This window comes from Hippoglossus stenolepis, chromosome 1 (assembly GCF_022539355.2).
Source record: "Hippoglossus stenolepis isolate QCI-W04-F060 chromosome 1, HSTE1.2, whole genome shotgun sequence".
NCBI classification, from domain to species: domain Eukaryota; kingdom Metazoa; phylum Chordata; class Actinopteri; order Pleuronectiformes; family Pleuronectidae; genus Hippoglossus; species Hippoglossus stenolepis.
In genome coordinates, this window is record NC_061483.1 from 7,308,851 (window position 1) to 7,335,964 (window position 27,114).

Sequence of the window (27,114 nt, forward strand, 5' to 3'; positions counted from 1 at the left end):
GCTGAGAGTAACACCGCTGCAGCTTTGATGTGGCAGCAGGCGACGGCACAAAAGACAAGCAGGCTGATGAAAGTGGCTGGTCTGTGTGAATTATTCCTCTGGTTGTCAATATGCTCCACTATGAGACGGTGCGCACACTACAAGGGTAGAAGGGTACGGGTAAATATACATGTCATTGCCATGAAGCAATTATTAGGCAAAATTAGATCAGTAATTACAGGCTTGAAAATAAAGTGGGAGTTCTTTATTAGTGCAGCCACTTGCTATTCAACAAATAAGAGGAGAGAGACATTAATGAAAGTGGACAGCAGAGAGATGGGAGGAAAAACTGAGGGGAACTTCTCTTTCAAGACCTGAGCTGAACAAGTATGTTTCTCTATCTTAGTCGTATACCAGCTTCTATTAAAACGATGCACTGGATCATTTGCATTTAAGTTAAGATACATATGATTAAATTAATTGTTTTGTGTAAATCTTGTCATATATTATTATTATCTGATATTACATATGGATATTGATCCAAATCAAGAAAAACTTACAAAGGTGATTCTCGTCATTTGAGGCTCCAGGTTTTTATTCTCCTTAAACACAATTCTGTGTCTTTGTATGAAAGCAGTTTCTACATAGGCAATAAATATTATATCCATTTGTTCAGTCAACAATGTACATTTGTATGACTTCATCCCAGTATTAATTCAAACCAATGCCCACCAAGGAAAATTGCTGAGAGTTTGTTCTGTGGATTATTGAGAAAAACCAGGACACCAATTCTAGAATTAGAGATTACTATATATATTTTTGTAAAATGTTATCTTTCTGTCGATGCCATGATTTTCAAGGCCACTCTCGTTCGAGTCTTTGTCAGGTTACTGTCCCTTTATGTTTTCACCTTTATGTTTAAAATTCATTCAGGTTAAATCTGTTGACCTTTTAATTGTTCAACTTAATGTTCATCGAGTCTCATGAGGCTCAAATACTTATTCAAGCCTTTCTCAGCCACGTTTATGTGGGACAGAAACCACACACATACCTCAAGCTACAGGAATATTAATGATCCATTCACAGGAGCCTATTACTCATTCAGCCATTACAGCAACTTCCAAATCCCCAGTGGACAAGTCACATGTACACACATCACAATCATAGAAAACATCTGTATCTACAACGGGCAATGCTAACTTTAGTAAGTGAGACAGTTCTGATGAAAAATACAGAATTGAATTATTCACTAAATAAGATCAGTGTTCAGCTCAATAATTCAGTTTTTTTAATGCTCATTCACTTTGAATGGGGTGACGTCATTCGTTGCTGAACTGCATCGTGGTTCGGTGGCGTCGCTCGTGCTGCATATGGCAGAAGTGGCCGAGGCACCAGCCAAATTCAAGGAGAAATTTCAGAAATGCTTTAACTATCCCATCTGGCATCAACAATCCCACCACAAAGTCACCGAGACCACATATTCGTCCCTGTTCTTGATGTTTGATGTGAACATTAACTGCAGTTCATGGCTCGAACCTCCATAACTTTATGCCTTGCACCCCTGTCACATGAATACATGAACACAGAGGTGTACACGTGTTCCTAATAAAGTGCTTGATGAGTGTATATCCTTGCTCCGGTGCAGTCCTCAACCTTTACAATCTCTGAGTGACTTCATCTTTCAGAGCAGTGCTCATCCTCCTGTCTCTTCCTCCAAATCGCAGCATTAGCTGGGACAGTGAACTGGTGCTGGCTTGCCAGGGACAAAAGAGTGTTCTCTCGCCTCAAGGGGAGACGGCAAAGGGCAGAGGAAAAATAGTTTTGAGTGATGCCTCTGTCTCGCTGACTAATGAACAGTTCAGCCCAGGTCAATCCATTACAACCAAAAGCATTTAATTATTAATTAGGGCCGATCCATAGGCAGTTAAGGACAAGTGACATTATATGTTAAATGTGTGATATGGCTGGTGAAGGGGTTATCAGAGGAGCCGGTTTACGCTGGAGAGGAAGTGTTGCAGCATTTTTGCAATTAGTTTATGTCAGCAAAGAACTTCGGTAAAAAAGAAAGAGGAGGGTGTGTATTGATGTAAGCAGACCCGAGACAAAATACATCCATATGTAAAGAAACGGAAAAACTCTTAAGGCTAGGCCCGGGTTGTGTATCGCACAGTAGCCTGTGGCAAGTGGGAGAAGCAAGTGAGACTGCATGTGTGTCGGGAAAAACAAGAGCATTTAAAAACCAGACGTTACCTTTGTAAAATCAATATAGGGGGTGATAAAAACACCAGAACCCAAAGTAGTCAAATAAGACAGTAACGTGCCACTGCTCCGTGTATGAGACATGTACACCTGGTGCAGTCATGAGAATAGTCCTGGCTTTGGTCGTCTCTTTGAAATATACAGACTTCAGAGCTTTGTTTGTGTGTACGTGTGTGTGTGTGTCATTCATGACAGGTCCAACCTCTGCAGTAATGTGTGTGTGCATATGTGTGTTGCCTGAGGCAGTTGCATAGGGTGAAGGGTTGAGTGAATGGGGAGCAAAGCCGCCTGACTGGTTTGCTTCATTAGGAAACAAAATATAAGCTTTCCGGGCCATTAGGACTGACTTTAGATGCAAAAGCACATAAGACGACGACTCACCTCATCAACGATGCATTGCAGTAACTGGAGAGGCTGGAAGAGGAGAGACACAGGGAGATTAAAAAAAAACAACAAGCGAGCGAGCCAACATGAAATTTCTTTGCAATGGGGAAAATTGAGTGGGATAAAAAAAGTATCTACTTAGATTAATGGAATGCAGTGAGCTCAGGCAAAGCCATCCTTCACCTCCTGAATGTTTTTATTATTCCATAATGGCACCTAATGTAATACCAGCAGTTTAAGCAGGAGCTAATATTTCATTGCAGAAATGCAATTTCTGTATTTTTTTTTTTTTTCAAATGAAGGAGCCAACCAAGAGTAACTGACGATACAGTGTGGGAGACCTGCGTTTCCTTTCACTCCGTTTTAATGCAGTAAAACTTACCATTAAAGATCCTTGGTTTTTCTGAATCTGTAGGGCAACAAAGAGAAGAAGAGACGAGCCCACATGTAATTAGTGCGTCATAATCAAGATGATACACTTGGACACATTATGATCACTAGGAGAAAATTATTGTTTTTCTGTTGGCAATTTGTGAGTGTGCATTAAGATCATTTACATAATGAAAATACACACATTTTAATGGCCCTGCTCTCATTTGTGGAAAATGGGCTAAAAGATCCACTAATGCTAATTTTCCGAGTGGTACTTTCCTGCCCTCCAGGTGATCAAGATGCACAGGGTAACTGTTACAGAACAATGTGAGCAAGGTTTGCAAAGAGATTGCTTACTGTGTCTATTTCACAGGTAAAACACTCTCACTAAACACTGTAGGACAAGGTACCTACACACATGTAGTGTAGAATTCCAGGAATCCTTTTCTATCTGTCTATATGTATATCTTAAGAAATGAGGTGTAATTTGGAAACACGATTCAGTCAATATCAATTAGAACAGAAAAACAGACGGGTTTAGAACGAGCACTGTGCTGGTGATGAAAGCTATTATTTTTGGACAAGGTGAAACGGGAAAGTGGTTTAAGAGAAGATGTTCATAGAAAAAATAAATCGACTCAATATATCTTGAGTTGGAAATCAGGGGAAACAAAGAACAATGTTCAAATCAAAAATTCCCAGTTTTTTTCTACAGTCACAACTAAAACATGGAAAGACTGAGGAACACACGTTAGATGAGGAACTTCTACTTAAGACACTGCCTCAGAGATAATATCTTCAAAAGGCGCTGCAGGGAAACTAGAGAAAACATTTAGCTTTGGATTTTAAAACCTCCAGGTCGGAATCCACCAGGACAAAACAAATTTAATTTTAGACCCAAATGTAAAACTTCATCATACAGTCTAAATGAAATAAGGCCCTAAAAAACTAGGCTCAGCTAAATGACAAAGAATGTTTGGTAAATAAATAGCTCATTTCTCCGGGTCTTTTGACAGTGCATTAGAGCACTTATTGATTCACTCAATTAAATACAGGTTTTCACTCTCTGTAAATACCAAGAGACTCCTAAACTGCCTCTATATCCAGTTTTGCCTGATTCAGACACATTAAAGGCAACTATGGAAAACTAATTTGTTCAGAAATAATTACTAGGACAAAATTGCATGCTGCTCCAGGGGTTGAAATTGGATAGTGGGAGACTAACTTATTCAAGCATAATTGAGCACTTATTCTTCTTATACTAGGTGGCTTGACCACATAGCAAAAAGAGATGTTTGATAATCCCTCTGCATCTTTTAACAGAGTCTCTCATCACTGTGGGCTGATTAGACATCTCATTATCAGTTAGTCCAGAGGGTAAACATTGTTTAATACAACATTTATACTTCAACAACAATTTCTAATAAGGCATTTCTTTTTCAAATGCTCTTCTGATATCTGATTTAAGAGGAACAAACACATTGATGCGCTGTTATAGGGTTTGTTTGTATCTTTAAAGGACTGTGTATGAGTGTTTGTACATCACCAAATTACTGTAGTTGTGTGTAACATCAACTCCTTCTTCCTCTTAACCTGTTAACAGCCACTCCAGCGGCTTTGTGTCAATTTCTGAGAAACATGAAGCTTTTTTTGGTGATATAAAAATATCACAGCGAGCTCAGCATGAAAATAAGAAGCAACAAAATCTGTTTTTAGATGTCAAATGATTTCTTTTCCTTTTCTGGAGGAACTCAATAAACACTTCTAAGAGATGCTCAAGGATTTAAAAGACATCATGGGTAATAAATCTGAAAACTCGATATAAAAACCATCAGTTTCAACAAGCATGTTTTGGTTATGAGACTCTGCCCCAACAGTGAGAACTTCATGAAGACAGAAAGTGCTGAGGTTCTTTTCCCTGTTCCCTTTATTCATCATGAGCTCAACAACAACTACTGCATTTCACTCTGTTAACCTGAGATTTACTTCTCTGGAATCAAAGGCCTTTAAAAATCATGCGATGACAGAAGCTCTTTTCTGATCTCCTCCAAACTGAAAACCTTTCATCCTTGATCCAAAGCTTCAATAACACTCAGATTCAGCAAGTGGAACATTTAGACCGACATCATCTGCTCTATCAAGTGTAGATCAAAATATATTTAATCCTACAACTCGCAGGTTGCACTGGGGAAAGCTGATGCAAGGTGTGCGTTGTGTAGAAACGGTGCATTGTTTAAATATGATTTGGTGACAATAATGCTGCTTTCAGACAAGCACTGAACAAGCACTGAATATAAATATCTCAGGATGAAAAGGAGAAGCCATTCAAGAAGAAGACGCCGGTGAAGATGTCAACTTGGAAAGACAAAGATTTGAGAGCTTGTAGATGTGGTTAAAACAAAACAATCAGCCTCCTGCTCTACCTGGATGCAACCCCTCACCAGATATGTTCCTGTTGTGGTGAACACGTCTGACCTGGACAATCCTCTACTGTGTGTTTACAACACATATACAGTACATACTATGGTTCAAGTTCTCTTCCATTTCATCTGAGAGGAACAAATCGAAACGTTTCTGCATCCACTACACATCACTGTGTATTACACTGTGTAATGGAAGCTCCTCAAACGTGCTAAAAAAAAACTGACTTGGTATTTCATCCAGAAATTCATTCAAATTTGAGAAAATGTGACAAAACGGAGAGAAAGAAAAAACAACCACAGAGCAAACAAAAGGACAACAAATCAATCAGGAGCAATAGCGCTGGCGGCTGTATACACATCACATCAGGTCTGGTGTCTTCAAAGACTTTCAGAGCGAGCCGTGAAAAAACTCCATTAACTCCTGACAAAGAATACAAATGAATCCCGACATGTGGTGAAGTGGAATTAAAGAGACCATCTCTAATCATGACAAACATGAGGTGATGACTCCACTGTGTACACACACACACACACACACATACAAAAGAATGAATGAGAGATGATGCATCAACAAATCCACAAATTAAAGCCATTGGCAAGCATTCACACTTCCCCAGAATTTAAAGGGTCTAGTCTACATTGGAGATGCCACTGATTCTGTGCCACACTCTCCCTTTCAACAACTTCTCCCTCAGTCCGTACGGAAATGTTCTCTGTGAAGTGTAGCAGGGGGTTTTGCACAGACAGCTGTGCCAGCGTCTGCAAAAATGACAGCTAAGGCCCGAGGACTTTGGCTGGCTGCGCCTGACGAGCTGGATCCGAGCACTGTCGGCACACCGCTCTGCTACAGCCTGCAGGTGAACTGTCTTCAGCACCATATGGAGTAAGGGGAAAATTAACACTGAGATGAGTAAAATTGTATGACAGTGGAGAGCCGAAACTAAAACGGGAGAAGTGTTTCTAATATTTCGGCCACCCCCAATTTAAGTCAATGAGGGGTAGATCGCCATTCAATTACTAAACAAATTAAAATAAATGGGTGAATGAAGGCCCCAGGCTGCAAGCACACCTTTGCTCCCTCGCACAAATGTTTGCTTTTCATCGCGGTTTAAGAATTACTAATCAATTAATCAACACAGAAACTAAGTGAAGAGCTCGATCACGACTGTACTCTGCCTCACAGATGGTTGTTTACCAAGGAAGGACGCAGCCATGTGCTGAATCAACTCTTGTAAAAAGACTGGGTTTCTCTCAGCACCTGATAGAGAACACTAAACACATGAAACTGAAATAAACATAAAAACACAGATGACCTAAAAGAAAAAAACAAAACACTGTTGGGATATTAAAAGCCTCACATGGCATCAAACTCCAACATTGAGTAGATTGGTTTCCTCTTTACCAGGAAGAATAATTGGCTCACTGAAAATAAGCAGCCACTGAGGCAATCCCTGAGCAAAGAGTACAGTGGTTACATCAGACTCTTCTTCTGTAATCAACCGCAATCAACTTTTATTTGACAGAAGGAGCAGTTCAAGTGTTGCACTCATTAAGCCTGTAGTAGAATTATCTTATGTGTCAACACACGAAACATATAGAATTTAAAACGTTTTTTTGTTGCTAATCAAACGAAACAAAGTCAGAAATTGCAGCTAGTGGGGATGTCACATTAATCGATACCATGATATCAGTATAAAATAAAAATCCCAACTTTTAAGTGACATAATGAAGGTTTTCAAAGTTAGATTTTAACACAATCACTCCGTAGTTTTGAGAATAGACTCTTTATGAGATCAAATCTTCCTCTTAACGTTTCGTGGCCAGGAGGTAACCTGAGGTAACCAGATTCAGAAAGCTCAGCTAGGGATTGGGGAGATAAACCCATCTTAAAGGCCTAATTAAGAGTTGATGGGATTGGGAAGTCACTTCTGTGGTCGGCAATTACATTTGAGCAGGATTTTAACTTTGTGTAATGGAGGGAAAAAATATAAACCCAAATCCTTTTAAACATTTAAAGTTTTATAATGATGCTTAAAGATTTTGTACTTAATTTATGTCACTGAGTTATTTACTGACTGAATTCATTTGATGTACAATGCATCTTTGAAAATGATTTGTGAGGTCGACATGTAATGGTGAGAGCAAAATGTCCAAATATTTTTGACAACGTCCAAAGTTTGGAATCATCAGAAAATTTCATGACAGAAATAATTTACTAGTGAAATTGTTTTTTTGATTAAATCTTATTTTCACTATTAATAATACCACATTTGAAAAATAAAAAAATCATAAACACTGTGGATAAATCACTGAGGACATTTTTACTAAAACTAAAAGTAATTTCCTGCAGGAAGAATCAACACAGGCTCCTTTTTGAGTCTGGATATTTAGGTAGAGAGATTTATAAATGAAAATAACTCACCTGTGGATAGGGGAACATGCCTAGTGCCAACTGTGAGAAAGAAAAGAGTAAGTGTTACAAAATACTATAAAATAATTTTTTTAAACATGAAAGTACTATCAATCCCTGATAATATAATGCACCACATGATAACAAGACAAGAAACAATGGCCTCAGAGTTGAGGCAACACTGTGGAATTTCATGTGTGGCTACGGATTTGACTCCATTAGACTACACAGGTTCTCCTGATACAGAAACCACCCTGTGTATACAATATAAGTACACGTGCATTATTGTAGACGTGTCTTCCTTCGCTGGTGTCTTACTGTAGCTGCAGCAGGAAAATGCTGCTAAAGCCACTGATGCGTGCAGAATTTGAGACTTTCAGTCTTTGAGGTAAGCTTAGTGCCCACCCGCTGATAACACTACCTCATCAAACAACATCAGCTATTAGTTAATAACCCCCCCACGATCACCACCTGCAGGGAACAAAATAAAGGGATGAAGAGAAGGAGGGCAGGATTGTAGGATAGTTGTATGTAATGAGTGTGTGTCTGTTACTCTGGCTGAGGGGGGCTGGGCGACAGCTCTCCCTGACATTTGGTAATTCACTTGGGGTGGACATTTTTCATCATGGTCAAGGGCAGCTTATTGGCAACATTAAGTTATTAAAATGTCAAAACACTCACGGTCCTTCCTTGAACATAAATAGACCAACTGGTAGGCTAAAGATCAATCCACATTGAGTGGGACTTCCAAGACGTTTCATTTAGCTTAATGCACACATTCACAGCTAGAACTAAAGAGAAGGGGGCCAGGGGGCCCACTCCTATAAAACTCTATCTTTATCACGCGGAGATTGTGTCAATAATTTTGACGTGGCTCCTTTTGTGTGAACTCATCCATTATTGTTATAATTGTAATGATATAACATTATTGACAAACAAAGGCGAGGCAGAAGCCCACATCATCTGTTATACTGCGGAGGGAGAGCTGTGGACAGGGACAGATGGAGAATCAATAGTGTCAGTGGGAGGACAAGAGACCAGGGAAGTGTAATACTGAAATTAAAATGTGATTCGAAAAACGCAGGGTGTCAGTCAAGCATTCGATCAACACTATGGGGAGAGATGAACAGATACTGACGCACACATGGACACACCAACACACTTATGCTGCCCTAACCCTAATGAGCATCAGCCACCAGACGTACAATGTGATCTACTGGATGTATTTTAACTGCCTGAGATCAAACTGTGCAAAATAAAAATTAAATAAACTAGAACTACAATTTAGTCTCCTCTCCAAAAATGTGCCAATCGTACCTCCATGAACGAGATTCCCAAACTCCACACATCTGCGTGAATACCATACTGTTCTCCTGATATCCTCTCCGGCTGTGGAGCAAGAGGAAAAAGAAACATCAGAACAGGACAGTCAGAGACTCAGACTCCTTTAATAACTTATTTTCTCTCTAGTACAACTTTAAAACGGTTTAAGACTGAGATTAATGGGTAACTCACTGCCATGTATGCGTTAGTTCCTACATATGTCTTGGCGATAGAATTCACCAACTGCAAGTGGAATTGAAAAACAGTGAATAATTAAGCTGCATGTTAATAGACATTCAGAAATATTCAGGCAACCTTAAGCAAACACAACCCTGATAAATAACGTTTAAGACTCATTATGTCACTGCTCTGTGTTAGGGAATAAAAAAAAAAAAAGGTGGGGGCTAAAACTAACTTACATTACCTAAATGTATTGACATGTCAGGTTGATATTTTGGGCTGCAACCCCCGCACAAGGGAATAGGAGTAAGACAAGGAGACATTAGTGTGTGTGTGTGTGTGTGTGTGTGTGTGTGTGTGTGTGTGTGTGTGTGTGTGTGTGTGTGTGTGTGTGTGTGAACACAATGGCACATGCCATCAATGACAGGACTGTGATAATGAGAGTCTGTTCCCTTATGGCTGTTTTTAAATGCCCTACAAAGTGTGAGAGAGGGAGGGAGAGTGTTTAGGTTTGAAATAGAGATAAACAATACTGAGTTAAAATAGCACGTACGCATACACACGCACACAGGGTGTAAAATTCACCTTGAAGCTTCCATGCAAGTGAAGGTAAAAAATGAATAACAATTTGCGTAAGGGGGGAGTGGGTGTGTGTGTGTGTGTGTGTTGAAAAGGAAGAGTGTCCTCAGGGTGGATGTTTTGGGGTACGCTGAAGGTCTGTCCCTGATGATTACATTACAAACACACATTGCCCCCCCGACGCGCGCACACACACGCACACACACACACACACACACAATGACTAAGCTATTGTCTGCCACCAACGCAGTCCCCACATCTACTGAATACATATCAATGAGGCTTTGCCGTTGTGTGTGCGGGTCATAATTATAACAAGGTTTTTTTTTGGAGGCTGCAGAACAATGGAGGTGGGTGGGGAGTTAATGTGATAGGAAGACCCCTGGGATAGTGCTCATGCTTAGAGTTGAAAATGAATGTGGTGATTGACAGATTGACCATATGCACACAGAGCCCCACACGCACCGCACACGTCTGTGGAGAAGCATCCATTGACAATGGTTTTTCTTCTCTCTTTCATATTCCATCCTTTCTCTCGTCTTTCTCTCAACCAAAGTCACACAAACAAATCAGTTTACCTGTGTGCTGACACCAAAGTCACAGAGCTTGACTTGTCCTCGGGTGTTCACCAGCATATTGGACGGCTTGACATCTGCGGAGACAAACTGCTTGATAGAACTGCGACATCAGCACTCTGCAGCCTGTCTTTATCTACTCTGCTCTTTCTTTCTTTTTTGTAAATAACAAGCCAACGTGCAACACCTTACTCACCCCTGTGAAGTATCTTCAGGCTCCACAGATACGTCAGGCCTTTGACTACCTAGAGGCACAGGTGACAAAACAATATATTACAGTAATTTCATACATTCAATAACATTCAACCAGCACACTTAGATGAATAATTAACAAACGTGGTTAATGTGGCTGATTACCTCCACTCAACATGTTTCTACTTTACTTTAAGACAGATACATATTACTTGGGAACATAAATGGCCTTGACCTTTATCTAGAATAAACATAAATTTGATTTTAGTCTACCGTCATTTGCACTGTTTCACCTGTGTGTTAAATGTTGTATTGTTTCCCTCAGATTGGCAGTCAGGACTAATGCTGCCCTTTTCATACATGAGGGCCACTGCGTGATTCCAAACTGATTCATCTTCCTATGAAATTCTGTAAACTGGAATTGAAATGTTCGTCAGTTTTGAAACTTCACATTTAGAAGGAAACTGAGTCAATTTACTTGTTTAAAATAGACTTGCAGAGAGTTATGGTATCGTGGCTGCTCTGGTCTACACTTGTTTTAGACAGGGCTATTAAAGAATGGGCTATAGAGTCAGAGTTGTTCTGGAGAATGAGGACAGGCACCAATATGCAAATGTACCAGCGGCGCTCCTTTGTCTCATGTTCACTTATAATCTGTGCGAGCAACAGGAGGAAGAAAACATTTGCTTCCTGTGCAAATCGCAGCTCGGCTTCGCGTTGGAGTTCAGCTTTGGTGAACTTGACCCTCATTCACGTATGTGTGACCGGGCCCTTAGACTGATGGCTTCCATCAGCAGAGGAACCTGCTTGTGCTTCTGGCCATGGTTTCATGGACGGGATATCAGGGGGAAGTCAAGGTCTAAAGAGAGTGGCTGTTCTGGTGAACATAGGTTTACATCTCTGCTATTTAAGTGAGCTTGGGTGGTCGATGTACTAAGACTACACAAAATGTTGTGTCGATTTGTCTTTCTACAGGATCAAGACAGGAGCTACGAGTTTGGACCTTGGTATTGAGAAAGTCTCCTTTGCATTGAAATTATTTCTACCAGTGAAGACGTCTTCTTGCTGCCTCGCCCTGGAAAAGTAAAGTGTGCAACAGGGAGGAGACACCAGGTGGATTTATTATTTTGGGTGGGAGAGGAAGGAGACTTTCATCTTTGTGCAGCCCTAACAAGTCTCCTGCTGGCTCCACCCGCCTGGATAAATCATTGTATCTTTTTTCAACATTACTCATTTCCAAATATTTTTATGCTGCTTTGTGTTGGTAATGTTTTTTTCCAAGGGATTTGAAAGCTGATTCTAGCCTCTCGTCTCCTGTCATCCATCCCTGATGCAAAACAACCTCTGAGATAAAATTAAGAAAACACAAAAGCTCTGTGAAGTCTTGCTGCCTCAAAAGGTGCGAGTGCAACAACTGATGTGTGCAGCTTCACTCACTCACCCTCTTGGGTGCCTATCCTTCTGTGATAATTAACAACTGTGACAGTGGAAAGGAGGGAAAGCTGTGAATTAAAAATAACACTGACTAAATAGCTGTCATTGCTTGATTACGGACAAAGTTAAAGGGGGGAGAAAGAGAGGAGGAGGTGAAGACAGGAGAAGGGTAATGAGTGTGGAAAGGAGACGTGCATCTATCAACTTCAAGGCCGTTCAAATCAAAATGCTGGTTTTATCTGAGTAGAAAAGGAGGGAGAGAGGAAGAGTGGGGAGGATGAGGGGAACACACGGACTTTGTCCATCATTTCATCCAGTAGAGGCTAATTGAAAATTTCACACTTCTCTCTTCTTTTATGTCATTAATAAAATTTGTATTTTTCTCCTTCAGAATAGTTTTGCATCCGACATATGAACAGGTCATAGTGAAAACTGGACCATCAAACTATGAAAATTTAAATAATAATGAATGTTTTTGTAAATATCAGAAGACAAATATCAGAAGACACCTCTTTATTAAAAACCTTTTAACTCAGTCATCAAACCACTAATCTGGAGTACTAGTATTTGTTGAGAACTTACTGCCACTGCGATCCTCCCCAGCACATGCTCTGGAATTCTTTTGTACACATCCAGAGAACCACCTGTAAAAGACACACTACTCATTAAAACGCTATCATGACATAGCTTTGCAATTTTTTTTATTAACTTATTGCCTAAAAGCCTTTTTGTCATGGCACAAAGCTGAATGTATGTTAGCCATGCAGGTTGTAACACTACACACAAAAAAAGACTGGATCCAGCTGTATAGTAAGTCAACAAAAATTTCCTACAACTGTATACGCACTTGGGACATTCATTTTTTTTATATATTTCATAGCTAGAGGTTAAGACAACCACCCATTGGGGGAGAAAGAACCCATTCAATTTTGCGGCAGATCAGGACCAAGAGGCGGCTGCAGGATTTTATTATTTTTTTATCTTCTTGAACATTGCGAGGTGTGTTTTTTTGGACATTTTCACTCATCTCCCAGTGAATAATTCATGGATCTTGATGAAAAAAGAGACATATTGGGATGACTGATATCTAAAAGTGTGTAAAATTTGGTGCAGATCCTGACTAAATTCTGGATCGAGTGATGTTGTTCATGAAATAGTTATTGGGCCTTGGGTCCTCTTCTAAGTGCTTTTCTAGTTATAATTCTATTTGCTGACAAATTCATTGCATTTGTTTGTCATATCAGTAAAAGAAGAAATAAGATGATGAATTGATTTATTTATGTTTCTTTTTGCCGTTCAATTGTAATTTCTCATTTGTAATGACCAAGTACAACTGAAAAAGTTCCATAAAGTCTGAGTGTGCTCAGAGGTTAGACAGACTTTGCTGACAAGCTGGCGCAAATGTGTGAAACAAGGGAATCGCTCCATTAACACACACTCGGACAAACACACACACCTAAAAACACGAACAGTCCCCCATCTCTCACCAGTCTGTGCACACACATACAAACGCACCTACAAATGCACTTAAGTCAAGATTTATCACGCCCTTGTAGCTTTTAGCACACAGCCATGCTAAGCAGCTCAGAGAGATAAGATGTTCTCCTGATCTGCAGAAGTGTAAATGGATACGCAGCAGAGAGACAGAGGGCTGTTCCCAAAAGTCACTTCTGCACAGCTGTGGTTAGCAAAGAAAAAAAAGAGCATATGATCTAGTGGCATAAGCTGAAGAGAAACTTACCGTCCATAAACTCGGTGCATATGGATATCCTGTTCTCAACAAAAAAGGCACTGAAGAAAGTGATGATGTAAGGTGAATCACACTGCGGTCAAGAGAAGAGACAATGTGATAATTAAAGCCTTTTCAGAAAATATGATCCATGATACAAAATAACTGGTTTATAAATTATCCTCTTTGTGAATTTGAGCAAGATGCAACAGAAGCAATGAATTCTACAAATATGAATTTTAAGTTAAATTTTAACTGAATGTTTAAAGTGCTCAAAAGCTTCACTCTACATTCATTTAGATGTTGTCCCAAAACAACTGCCTGGTGCTGTTGCCAAGATGGCCGCCGAGCAGTTTAAGTGAGTCTCCGTGCTCACAGCATTTGGGTCTGTTTGTCTTAATGTAGATATACACAATGCTATTTTTGCCTGTCCCTGATAAGAGATAACCAGCGTAAAATAAATATGGCGCTGGCTTTAATCATGGCTCTTACATTGCAGTGTCAAAATTATTCAAAGATAACACGTGTCACGATATATCCGCAAATTTCAGACAGTATTACTTCTGTGCTAAGTCTAGCTAGCTAACATTAGCATACACCCGCCAAGAAATACTTTGTTTTGCGTCATATTTAATCGTCTAAATCCACTATCTGAGATCCACAATCACAGCACACACAGCGTTGTGGCATCTTTGAAAACGTCAGAGTTTGGACCAGTAAACAAATATCAAACGTCACAACTTAACTGAATTGTGACGCAGATGGATGATGAATGCTGATTTTATTCTTGTTTACTGAATATAGCTTACGACGACTTCATCAATTCTACAATCTGTAAACATCAAACTTGATGTCAAACCCAAGTTTGTTAAATCCATGTCATACCATTGTGGCTTGCAACTTAAATCTATCAATGACTAAAATCTCACAGTCAGTATAGATGCAATTAGGTGTATCAGAAGAAAAAAACCTTATACTAAAAATAAATTGACAGAGGGTCTTCAGTAACCTCACGTGCCCGGTCCATGTGTATGCTGCCTGTGTGTCCATGTATCGCTGATCCCTGGCTTACACTGTAAGCACTTCATTAGCTGGACTCATGGTTAATTAACAATGTAGATGTGGTCTCACAGCAACATTCAGTGGACGGAGGAGAAATTGTTTTCTTAATAAGGAAGAGATGAATCAAAAGGAACCTTGTAGAGAATTTCTAATTCCGACATGATCTGCTTCTGCAATTCCACCGTAATATCCAGTGGGATGACCTGTGGTGCAACATTGGGAAGAAAATGTGCAACTTTCAATAAACACAACACTAACACATTCTGCTGCTGTTTCAATTGTAATTTCAACGTGGAGGGAGTTCTCACCTTGACAGCTAACACCCGTTTGCCGTGAATATGGTACGCTCTGAAGAGACAAAGAGGACAAGGAGATAATATGAGACAAGCCATTTGTTAGAGTTTATAGAAGTGGTACCCTGTGTTTTGTGTTTTAATCTCCAAACTTTGTCTGGTTAAGTTTGGTAAAAGTACAGTCTCTGATTATAACTAAATATTTTGTAAATGTTTTCAGCATTTCAGATGAGTAGATTCTCATATATCACACAAAATATCACCAGGGAGGCAACTGATCAACCCCACATTCATTCTGCAGCAAGACAACGACCCCACACATAACATTACAGCCACAGGGTTGAAACACCATCTTCAGCAACAGGCAGAACGAGGAGTCCTGCAGCAGATTGAGTGGCCACCACAGAGCCCTGGTGTCAACATCATGGAGTCAGTGTGAGATCAAATGAAGACACAGAAGACACTGAGATTAAATCCAAAGAAGGGGGGAAGTTCTCCAAAATGTTTGGAACAACCTGCCTATCAAGTACCTTACAAAACTGTGCAAGTTTGTCAAAACAAATATTGGTAAGTGATTAAAGAAACTATTCATTGTATTATTAATGAAAACATTTAAATTTTAAGTTGAAGCATCTAAAACTTCTGCACAGTGCAGCACATTTTCCCCATCAGAACACAACCCTACTGGTTAAACTGGTCGGGACTCTGCCCTCAAAGATGTAACACCACTGCCCTGATGATGTTATTGAATTGAATTCAGAGCAAAACTAAACTGTACATTTTCAAACACAGTTTATCAGAGTATTTTTCACCAGACTGTTCCCATCTGCTCAGTCAAAGATGAACAAAAGTTTCACTTAAATCTAAATTTGTCAGATCTGGCCCGAAGATTGTCAATTCAAATGCACAATAAAAGTGAAATGGAGACAGAGTGTTTGACCTAGAATGGGTTGAATAGCATCCGTACTTTCAAAATAAAACTAAAATGGAACCAGAGCAAGTTCTGTATAAGTTGAAAAGATCAAGTGATAAGGTAATAATGAAAGGACATAAAAGGAATAGAAACTCAACAGGTCTGTGAAAAAGACTAAAGGTCAGTGTTCAAAACCAGATCCAGCCAGCCCTGTCACTTGTTCCAGACAGAGTTTTGAATTGCAAGTCAAGCAGGAGCCGCAGACCGTCCCCGTAATGATTTAATTATCAAACTCCTTAATGCCAAACGTCGGCTTTAGTTACAGCCGGTGAAGGTTAGTTTACGGCACCAGTGACAATACCTCGAGACCTTTCAACATACAATCCTCAAGGACAAATACTGCCCAACAGCTGTCAGGTGATGGGATGAGGTGGGAGCAGTGTACGTCACACAGGAGGGTTAGCTTGCAGGCAGGCTTAGTAAACGTGATACCTGGCGACTCACCTGTCAGTGGGTCTTGCAGAGAAAATGTGTATGGTTCAAGATGTGATTAATGTATCTTAGATTAGGAGTATCGCATTGCTCTTCGGCCAGACACCTCTAAACTGGCCAAGGCCTTTAATTAATGACACCTATTAGTGCCATGTCAGGTATTACCCACAGTTAGAACTAACACTAGTCGCTGGCCGCCACTCGACATGAGATGTGGTTCACACACACTAACTACAGACTTTTAAAAATTTTTAAGGAAAAAATAATACAACTTATGGACATTCACATTTCATGTTGCCCAGAGAACCGTAAAAAGTCTCAAAAAATATATTTTGTATTTCACATGTTTTAGCTCCACAATAGTTGAAATTTAAGAGACCTCTACTTTTTTATAAGGTGTCAAAGTTCAGTTGGTTTCACGCCACATTACAAACTTTGTTAAAAAGATAACACATAAAACACAAAAATGGAAAAGTTAGTAAGTTATTAGAAAAATAATTTAAGCTTCTTTTGGACAATGTTTTTTGTTTTTGCCCAAAGAGTGTTTCTGATCTGTTTTGAGGGCTCTTTGCACTTTAAGGCTGATGGCCTTGTTTCCATGGCCTTGTTTCCATTCTGACGTCTCAGTCTTCCTTTAAGCTACAATCGATATCAGTTAAGCATGACTGCCGCCACTTAATTAAGATGAAGATGTTAATTGAGGCACGATCACGGGAGTAGATACGTTAACTACTGAAAGGGCAGGTTGTGTGGGTGTGTAAGGAAGCCAAAAATAACGTTGGCGGTTCGAACCCAGTCTTCTATCTGCATGCCAAAGTGTCCTTGGGCAATATGCTGAACCCTGAATGGCCCATCATAGAAAAACGTGCTGCCCATAGATGCACTGTATGAATGGGTGTGTGAATGGGTGAATGGCAAACTGTAACGTACCTCTGGATTAATGTCATTTTAAGCCACATATGAGTTAGGTTAAAACAAATGTGTTTTAAGGCCAGGCATGTTTCAGATCTGGAGATATAATGTGAAGACTACTTGGTTAAAGCTCTACTCCCAGACTGTCCTTGACCAAGTCAGGGGAGAGCATCCCTGTATGAGTTACAGTGACAGGCTTGTGACAGCGGGAGACATGGGGACAAGGTTACATAGCCTACCCCCCGCCACTTCCCCCTGATCTGACCCCAGTAAATGTGCCCCATTGCCTGGATCTTATTTACACTCCAGCTCGCTCTGTAATAAAAGCTCCATCATGCAGTATTCATAGGGCCTCTCTCGATGTCTCTGAAGTTGGAGCTGTGGGTTAGAGAGACTGGCCTCCTGGATCAGGGCTAACGTGGTACGTTTACAATGGCACGTGGACGATGCTGCTCTGCTTCTCTCTCTCTCTCCCAACAGTTATGATTGGCCACAGAAAATGTAAAACCAGACATTCACAGACAGACATGAATGTGCATGAAAAATACAGCTAAATATGGAGCACATTACAAGCAGCAAGGTTCAAAGTCTCAAATAACAAGGTTAAAAGTTTATAAAAGTATATTTATATTCTATCAGATAGAATTGACAACACAACCATGGTTTGTCACATGGCACATGTGTGTGCTGTGCGTTTTACATCACATTGTGTTCCATTTAAATAAAACAGATTAAAACATCATGTCTCCAGTGGATAGTAAATATTCTACCATTTCATTTTCGTAATCATTTACCTTGAGGCTGTTATTTAATAAATGTTGGACTTTAAAGATTTTGAAAGTGAATGTATTTTTAGCCCTTTCTTCACCCAGGGTTCAGATTTGGTTTCCCTCAGGCTCATAACCATTTGATAATTTAGCCCAGTTGTGACGACTGAAACAAAACAAGTTATTTCCATCACTCAAGTTTATTTAGCGAAAATAAATACTAAAGATGCTACTTCTAATATTTTTTAGTGTTCAAGTTGCCAGTTGAAATGTTGTCATGTAGGAAGAATGGTTACAGTAAAAGTACTTATATTTAGCATTGTCTTCAGCATGACTTTAGGACACCTCATTATTTATTATTGCTAATTTAACAGTAAACGTTGACTGCCAGTCTCTGTGAACTTAATAAAACCTCAGCAATTACTGAAAAAGATATTTGATACTCAGTTACCACCAGTTAACCAGAGGGATTAGCCCTTCGATATACAGTCTAATCAATGAGGTAAAACAAACAAAATCAATGGAGAAAATGGGCTGAGAGACCAGAGGAACAGCTCTGGGTTACTAAGTAGATGTCACCACAGCCACAGTCAGGCCAATGTGCTTGTTTTAATTGCGCTGCCGGATCCATGAGTCACAAAAATAGCCTTTGTGTCCTTGTTATTGTATTTATAAGCCATAGAGTCCGTTAGATTGGTGGACAAGATGGACCTCTGAGAGAGTGTGTAATAAAAAACAAAGGCCGACAGTGATGGATGGCCAGGTCAGCGTGTGGCTATGGAGAGCTGAGGTGTTGGTAACATCCAATTGAGTCTAAATGGCTCTGGGTCATAAATGGGCTAAGAGGTTAAAAGGTGGGGAGCCTTTGGTCGTGCTTTTCCAACGTGATAAGCCTAATATAAGCTGGACCAAAGGGTAGAGGCTGAAGAGGATGGAGAATTGATTTTTAAGCAAGCAAGAAACCTCTGGCTGCGTACTGCAAAGGCATACAGTATTTTTTTGGAACAATGGCCAATTTCCTGCTCAATACAGAAATATTTGTATGGTATGGCTGGTCTACATAATAGATAAACCCAAGTAGTATTTTTTAACGTTGCATGAGTACAGTTCTTATACAAACACAATATGCAGTTTGGCCAATTTATCATGAATATGTGATAAATATTCACCAACTGAAATAAAATCCGTCGTGGTCACATGGAGGAAGTTGCTAGTCAGGAACAGCTCACATCCTGTCTTACCGCCCTGCCCTATGAGACCTTTCTTTGTGATGCAGCCTTGATCAAAGATCTCAATGTAAAAGAATCAAAGGTCAGCGATACAACACTACCGCAATGTGAGATGGACGACATGACTGCTCCCCAAAGGTGAAGTCAAGGCATCTCGATGGTTGCAGCAGGCGTCATAAACCCCACCTCCGACAAGTTAGCAGAGAGTTCTGTCATTTTAGCTAGTTCAAGTATTTAGTTTGTCTGGAAACGGATGAAACATCATGACTGACAGCTGCGACTGACACACTATTGGTCGAGTGCGTGTATTGGAGGGACCAGATCTTTATATGGAGTCTATGTTGATAGATTTAATGCCCTTTTCTTTTTATCTCTGTATAGAAAAAAAACTTTAAATCTCCACGTCCTTCGGTGCAGACACTTAAATAAATCCCACAATAATAAAGCTTTTGTGAAGCAAGACTGGTTCATTCTTTTGATGCTCTTCATGGCTGTGGCACAGTTTTTGTCCTAAAATATGTTAATTTACTTTTGGCATGAAAAAAGAAGAGTTTCAAGAGAGATGTGAATTGTAATAAGTTAATTGTTAAAAGTGAAAAATCCATTCAAACTGAATACAACTCAACACAGAGGTCAGTGAGTCATCATTCTTTAACTAGCTGACTAACAACCTGTCAATAACATATCAAAGGCAATGTTAAGGGAAGAGACATATTCAATATTTGGAGCCTCTCCTGACTGTGACAAAATAATTAAAATAAAAGAAACAGGGAAGCAATTAACAGTTACTGATGAAAATTTCTTGGAGCTGATGTCAAGGGCAGCCACACAATTAACACCAATTTTGTTATAAATTCACAATTTCTACCTCTCACAACCAGTTTAGTTTTAAAAAGCCCAGTTGTCAGTTGTGGAACTGAGATCAAAAGTTCATCTTAATGTCAGACCAAATATCCTTTACTTAAACTCAGCCTTTTCATTTTTTTCGTCAGTTCTGAACAAACTTGTATTTTTCTAAAACAACAGAAAAAATTAAATTAAATTGCTTTTAAATAAGATTTCAAACAATTGATTTTAGGCTATGAGACAAGAAAACAAGCAACAAAATGAGATTTTAAGAATGCAGCTTTGCAAAGCAGCTGTCGATTAAACATTCAGACATGAGGTCTGGAAAGATGCAACAATATTAAAGAATCCAAGACTATCTACAACGTAGCTTCTGCTAAATGAGTCCCTCATTGCTGAACTCTCTGTTTGATAACAACAACACTCATTTCTATTAGCTTTCCATTTAGATTAGAAGAATAAACAATCTATTTTAACTAAACATTACTGTGCCACTTTTGTCCGTATTGAACACATCATTAAAGTATTTACTGTGTAGATGGGAAGAGGTAAGAGAGGCCCTATCCATATGGCATGATCAACTTTTCCTCCTTAGCCAAGTGAAAAACATTTTGTTTAATTTCTTATTATACATAAAGTGTTATGGTCCATCAATAGCACAGTTTTTAAGTATATTTTGTCACTTTAGTGTGAAAACACCACATATTCAAACCCTGCTTAGAATTAGTGTTCAGGGAAATGCTCCACTGGCTTCATATTCAAGTTGTTGAAAATAAGTTTGAGCTCTTATGCTTATCCTGATTATTCCAACCTGAAAAAGCAGGTACAAATTGATGAACATTTTCTTATTTTAATTTAAGTGAAAATAAGAGATTTGTGAATTTAAATAAGAATGAAATTAAACAATCTTCAACACAGATTTATTTATTGCAAATGTATTTTTTTTTTCTTCTCCTTTCAACCATCAAAATGTCCCTACCAAACCATATGGATTATTTTTGCTGGGCTAAATTGACTGAGAAAATGTTGGGCTTGCAATATTGGCCTCCCTCAGTGCAGTGTAACCATTTCTGGTGCCAAACTGATCAGCATCCTGCTACAACTATGAGAGATTGGCTTTTAATGAAACTATATCAAAGTCAGATAACAATAAAAAGGTGGTTGGAACGAGAGGGATGAAAATAAAAAGTCTTGTGGATTTGCTGAGGAGGAAATTTACTGTGTTTGTTCAGGACTGTGTGAGGCAGACCCCTGTCAAGTCAAGGTTAGTCTGAGCAGTGATCAATACTTCAATCTCAATAAAAGGGCTCAATAGCTGAGGATTGATGGGAAGCAGGAAACACAAGGTGCGGAGAAGAAAGATAAAAGAAGCAGCACAAAATGCCAACCTTGTCATCACGTTAGCAGGGCAGTCATACATTTGTCTGGTCAGAGAGGCAAAGTGCTGCGCTACAGACCGATTAAGTCAACTGCTGTCATACCTTACAGCCCAAAATCAATATCATATACGTTTGCAACCTTCAAACCAGAATAAATAAATGAAGGTAGAGACACAAACCAGGCTAATAGATGTCCCACCAAACACTGAGAGATAAATGGACAGATGATGAAACAGAGGGAGAGATGGGAAGAGGAGAGAATCCCTCACTGAAGTCTATTGCAGAGTGATGTGTGTTAGTGCAGATTGCAGTTATACATCTGTGGTGGGTAGGGTGGTAAAAATTAATATTTCTGATTAATAGCGAATGGGTTCGGGTGGGTTAAATAGGCATCGTACATCATTAATGTGTAAAATTACTTTCTCTAAAATGTTAAAGACAAAGAAAGAGAATCGAGAGAGGTCATTCAGCACAGCCGGGCGCATTTGAGGCGACACAGTCTAACTTTTTGTGCAGATTGCAATTGCCGGTCAATGAAAACATAGGGTCCTATTTTTTTTTCTGTGCCAAGGTGAACTGTGCAAAGTGCAGTTAAATGTCCAGTGCACGTGTCTGTGGGCTTTTGGTTTTCTGGTGACAGGATGCACCTGGAGCATCTGAAAACCAGGAGAGATTGGGATGTACTGGGTGTGTTAGGGGCGGGATAACCAGACATCGTTTTATTACTCTTATCCTTCTGAAGGATGAATCAAATGTGCACAGTAAAGCTCTTTACAAGTTGTCGCCACGAGTAAAATAAATGTGAATTTGATTCAAACCAGCCTTCTTAATATGTTAACACATTATCACCAGTAGAGTGGAATGTTCATGTGGGAGTGAGTCTCTAAATTGGAGAAAATAATTCCTTCGAGGGCGGATGAGTCAAGCATACATGCCGATCCGGTATCTCTAATGTGTTTTTCTCATAAGAACTGAGGAGAAGAAATATGAAAAGTCACACTCATCTTTTTAAACTGGACACTGACAGAGACTTTTGTTCCAGATCCACTTACTTGTAAACTGTGCCTCCATTCCCATGGCCGAGCTGCTCTTGATAGTTGATATCTTGGGCATTTATCTGCAGAGCAACACACACACACACACACACACACACACACACACACACACACACACACACACACACACACACACACACACACACACACACACACACACACACACACACGCGCACACACACACACACACACAATAATGTTTCTTAGATGTTATAACATGAGGACATGTAACCAGTGGATGTGTAACTACACAAAGAGAGAGAGTGAAACAGAGACAGAGAGGGGGGGACTACACTGTCACTGGAGGCTATAAACAAGACAAGCATTCAGGTCACTCCAAGTTCAGCAACATATGGAGAGAAAACACAGGGACAGCGGGAGCAGAAGAAGGGATCAATACAACATTTGCTGTCCACTTTATAAAAGGACATCGTGCTTGGGGGAGTGGGGGGGAGTGACTGATGTGGAGTTTAATGACGATTTGTTTGCTGTCGCCATTCCACGTCATTCTTTGATAAAAAGTGTCAGAGGAAGGAGATATAATGCCGCCTGAGCTAACGTGACTGATTGGAGCGAAAGTTTCCTCCTCTCTTCCCTTTGGAAATTACCAGTCAAAATGTTCCTGAGCACTGAAATTATCTTGTAGTTATGATACTTTCAACTTCAACTTTATTGTTCCTCGAGGGGAAATTTGTTTTGCAGCCAGGAAAAAAAACTCAAACTCACAGGAAACACGGGCACAAGAAAGAAAAACATTAAAATAACTAAATACATGAATATATCAAATAACGACCATTAATAAAACCAAAAATAAGATCCTCATCAGTCATCAGGAGTGAACAGGAAATGTCTAATCAACTAGGTCATCATTACAATATAATAGTTGATGGCCTGAGTTACAAAATTATTTTTCAACCATTTGGACTTTGACCTTGGTAATGTGTATCTTCTGCCTGAGGGCTCTAATACCAAAGGTGAGAGACAGGTCAGGTAACTTAAGCCAATGATCTTACATGGAACCTGAATGATGTGTCCAACCCTAACCCGGCTTATTCTCGTCCCCGATATGAGATCAACAAACCAGATGATAGAGTCAAGGTTCAGGACAGACTCTACCATTGAGTTGTAAAAAAACAATTTACTACACACTCCAAACTAATTGAGCTTCCAGAGAAAGTAGTAAAGAAGTACAAAATAAATAATTAAATTTTTAAAAAAAAACATTGACAAGTATGTCTAAATATATCTGTTCCACTTTTTGTTTTATATGTATATAAATTGAAAAGCGATTGAAATTACAATATTGTTTATATCCTTTCATTTAGCATAAAAATAATGTCCTAAAAAATCTTTAGATTTTATATATGTAATATAGAAAACATTTTAGGGTTTATTGCATCTAAAATTGCCAGAGTTTACAATGTCCAGTGAGTAGTTCTCCAGTTGATTACTGGCCCAGTTCATGATGCATTGGAGCCCTATATTTAAAATGGGTGAGGACCATTTGTGTGTGTGACACTTACTAAGGTTGCAGGTGCCCTGTCAATGAACCAGTTTGTGTGAACTGATACCTATTTGTACTCATATGATACCACTGTGGGACTGCTAAATATGTTGGACAGGGAGAAGGAGGGAGACGTCACAACATACATGTCAGAATGCACACACACAACACACAACACACACATTTCCTTTCCAGTTCACCGCAACTGATTTGATAACACGGTGAGAGGACAGAGGTGAAGAGAATGAGAAGAGATGGATGAGGGGATGGAGGAGAAGAGAGAGAACAGCTCTATTAGTTCACTGTGTTACAGCTGAAACCTGAGAGGCCATGGGCTTAATTGTCTCCTTGACATGCTAGCCACTGTGTGTGTGCGTGTGTGTGTGCGTGTGTGTGTGTAGGAGAGAGTGAGAGAGAGTGTGTTTTTGTAAGAGAGAGAGAGACAGATGACTGTAGTAGATGTGATCCTAACAACCCACAGACCCTGTGCCTCCTGTGTGCCACAATAATCAGAGAAACACTCTGTATCACATGCAATGAGAGTGTACTCTGGTGAGTGTAAATTAGGTGTAAGAGCCTGTGTCGAGAGATAGCGATTGTCAAATTCTTCTTAAAACAAAACACGGCCTCACCTGCCCATTTGTCAAAATCCTCTTCAGCTCAGCAGATGATTTTTTTAAGCTGCAGGAAGGAATACAGCACAGTTTCACTGACATACGTCTCACAGATATCTATCTACTTATTTTAGTTTATTACAGAGAGTAACATTCTCATCATACCCGAGTAACACTCACCTGTTGTTAGTCATGGAGTCTGGGACTGCATGAGTGCAGTCATTGGCTGGGTTGGGTCTTGTATTAACCTGAGGATGATCAAACACAGACACAAACGTGAAAAGGACACACACACACACACACACACACACACACACACACACACACACACACACACACACACACACACACACACACACACACACACACACACACACACACACACACACACACACACACACACACACACACACACACACACACACACACGGTGGTCAAGGCCAAAAGACAGACAAGCAGACAGACAGACATATGGCCAGACCTCCTGATGAACAAGAACAAAACACAGGCTCTCTGTTCAGCCGGGAGCTTAATTGGCTTTCGTGTAGAGAGAATGGAGGCATGCAAAGAAGAAAGAAAGGGGCAACCGCGTAGAGGAGGGGAAAGGATGACAGACAGCAGGGAGGAGAGGAGGAGCGAGAGAAGACATTACAGGGGAGTGATACAGGCAAAACAATTTTGCACAGGCAGGCGAAAAATAAAGTTGGTGCATTAAAAATGTAACACATCACTGGGGACGTGTCTTTACATCGATTCATCTGCATCTATGTTTACTCCAAAGACTTCTGCTCAACCCAGATATCGAACACAAAGGGAGAGATAGGCCCCTATACTAAAAATAACTCATTTAATTGAGGTCAAAAGGCCGCTGTGCTGGGTCTGCTAAAGCACAGGGATTCTCTCTTTAATTAGTGCCCAGGAAGACCTAATTTAAACAGTGCACAAGACTCTCCTTAGCCAATTACTTTTATATTAAAACGGGAGAGGAGAGGGGAAAGATTACCAACTGACTAAAGGTTTGAGGGAAATATCATCTCCTCAAAACAGACCTTTGACCTTATAAAAAAAAGAAGAAAAAACACTGACACAGATGAGTAGTTGTTACCAAAGCTCCTCAGAGGATACATTAAATAAAGCACTCTCAGTATTGGGGCTCGGGTGGGGTAATTTTATTACTGAAATGGAGATGGATATAATATGGATCATCTGGAGAGACAGAGGAGGTGTCAAGTCATTTAACCCATGGTAATTAGCAATGAGTTTCAATAGCAACATATGCCCAACATAAAAAGGGAAGGTCTGTGGAGGGCCATTTGTAAATGGGAGAGGGGGCTTGTAATGACAATTTCATGGTTGAACGATGACATCTTCTTACTGCCCGACTTAGGCTCTGCTCTAACCAAAGCTGATGTTCTTCCTTTTTATATGGAATGAGAGGATCATAATACTCTGGAGGGGAATTGGGATTTCAGAATATCACCTTGCTCTTAAATGACTGTCCCAGTGTTTTAAAAAAAAAAAAAATAAACACAAATACATGGAGACGGACGAAGAGAGAGACCACACATGAACATAGACGAGGGGAGCAAGAGAATGAGCGAGAGAAAAGGAGAGCCTTGACTTCAATTGACATTTCAATAAGTGGAACACAGCATTACCAATCCATTTGCCTCAACTTCCCTCCCTCCCCTTCCCTTGTTCTCCGTGTAAGGCAGCTGAAACAATTATTGAGATACGTACCTTCAGGCCATGTATGTTCCGGATCCCTGGAGTCTTGCCGGCTGAAACAGTAATTGACTAGATTGTAGAACACATCACTGGACCATTTACAAATGTGCTGAAAAGGAATCAGTTCTTTATAAAGAAAAGAAAAAAGATGAAATGAAATGAGGGTTACTCCGAAATTAGGTGTAGACGAGAGTGATTGAAATGTTGGGCTCTTGAGACGACTGCTGGTAGGTGGGGAAGTAAAAACAGAATCTCAGAGTTAGGGAGACGAGAGACAGAGAGACGGAGAGGGGAGCCAGATATTGAGTGGAACAGATAGAGAGACGATAAAACGTTTTATCGCTTTGCCCTTGGGGCCTGTTAGTGATTATGTGATTATAGAAAAACTATATGAATATACATATGTATGTATTGCAAAATCCCTCATAGTGAAAACCAGCTCAGGAAGAAACCACAAATGTCAGAAATGTGCGCTTGTTCT

The 27,114-nt window shown here is 39.8% G+C and overlaps 1 protein-coding gene across 1 annotated transcript in view; it reads right to left on the reverse strand.

Moving 5' to 3' along the window:
- map2k5 (mitogen-activated protein kinase kinase 5) overlaps positions 1-27,114 on the reverse strand; it is a 51,267-nt gene that overhangs the window by 18,685 nt on the left and 5,468 nt on the right. Inside the window, exons 5-19 of the mRNA XM_035155631.2 lie at positions 26,646-26,686; positions 25,086-25,153; positions 24,924-24,972; positions 22,785-22,849; positions 15,210-15,249; positions 15,036-15,104; positions 13,852-13,933; positions 12,693-12,754; positions 10,681-10,729; positions 10,488-10,561; positions 9,343-9,393; positions 9,145-9,216; positions 7,840-7,869; positions 3,005-3,031; positions 2,620-2,652 (exon numbers count right to left, since the gene is read on the reverse strand). Of these exons, the coding sequence (XP_035011522.1) occupies positions 2,620-2,652; positions 3,005-3,031; positions 7,840-7,869; positions 9,145-9,216; positions 9,343-9,393; positions 10,488-10,561; positions 10,681-10,729; positions 12,693-12,754; positions 13,852-13,933; positions 15,036-15,104; positions 15,210-15,249; positions 22,785-22,849; positions 24,924-24,972; positions 25,086-25,153; positions 26,646-26,686 (812 nt within the window). The remainder of the gene's footprint in view (positions 1-2,619; positions 2,653-3,004; positions 3,032-7,839; positions 7,870-9,144; positions 9,217-9,342; positions 9,394-10,487; positions 10,562-10,680; positions 10,730-12,692; positions 12,755-13,851; positions 13,934-15,035; positions 15,105-15,209; positions 15,250-22,784; positions 22,850-24,923; positions 24,973-25,085; positions 25,154-26,645; positions 26,687-27,114) is intronic.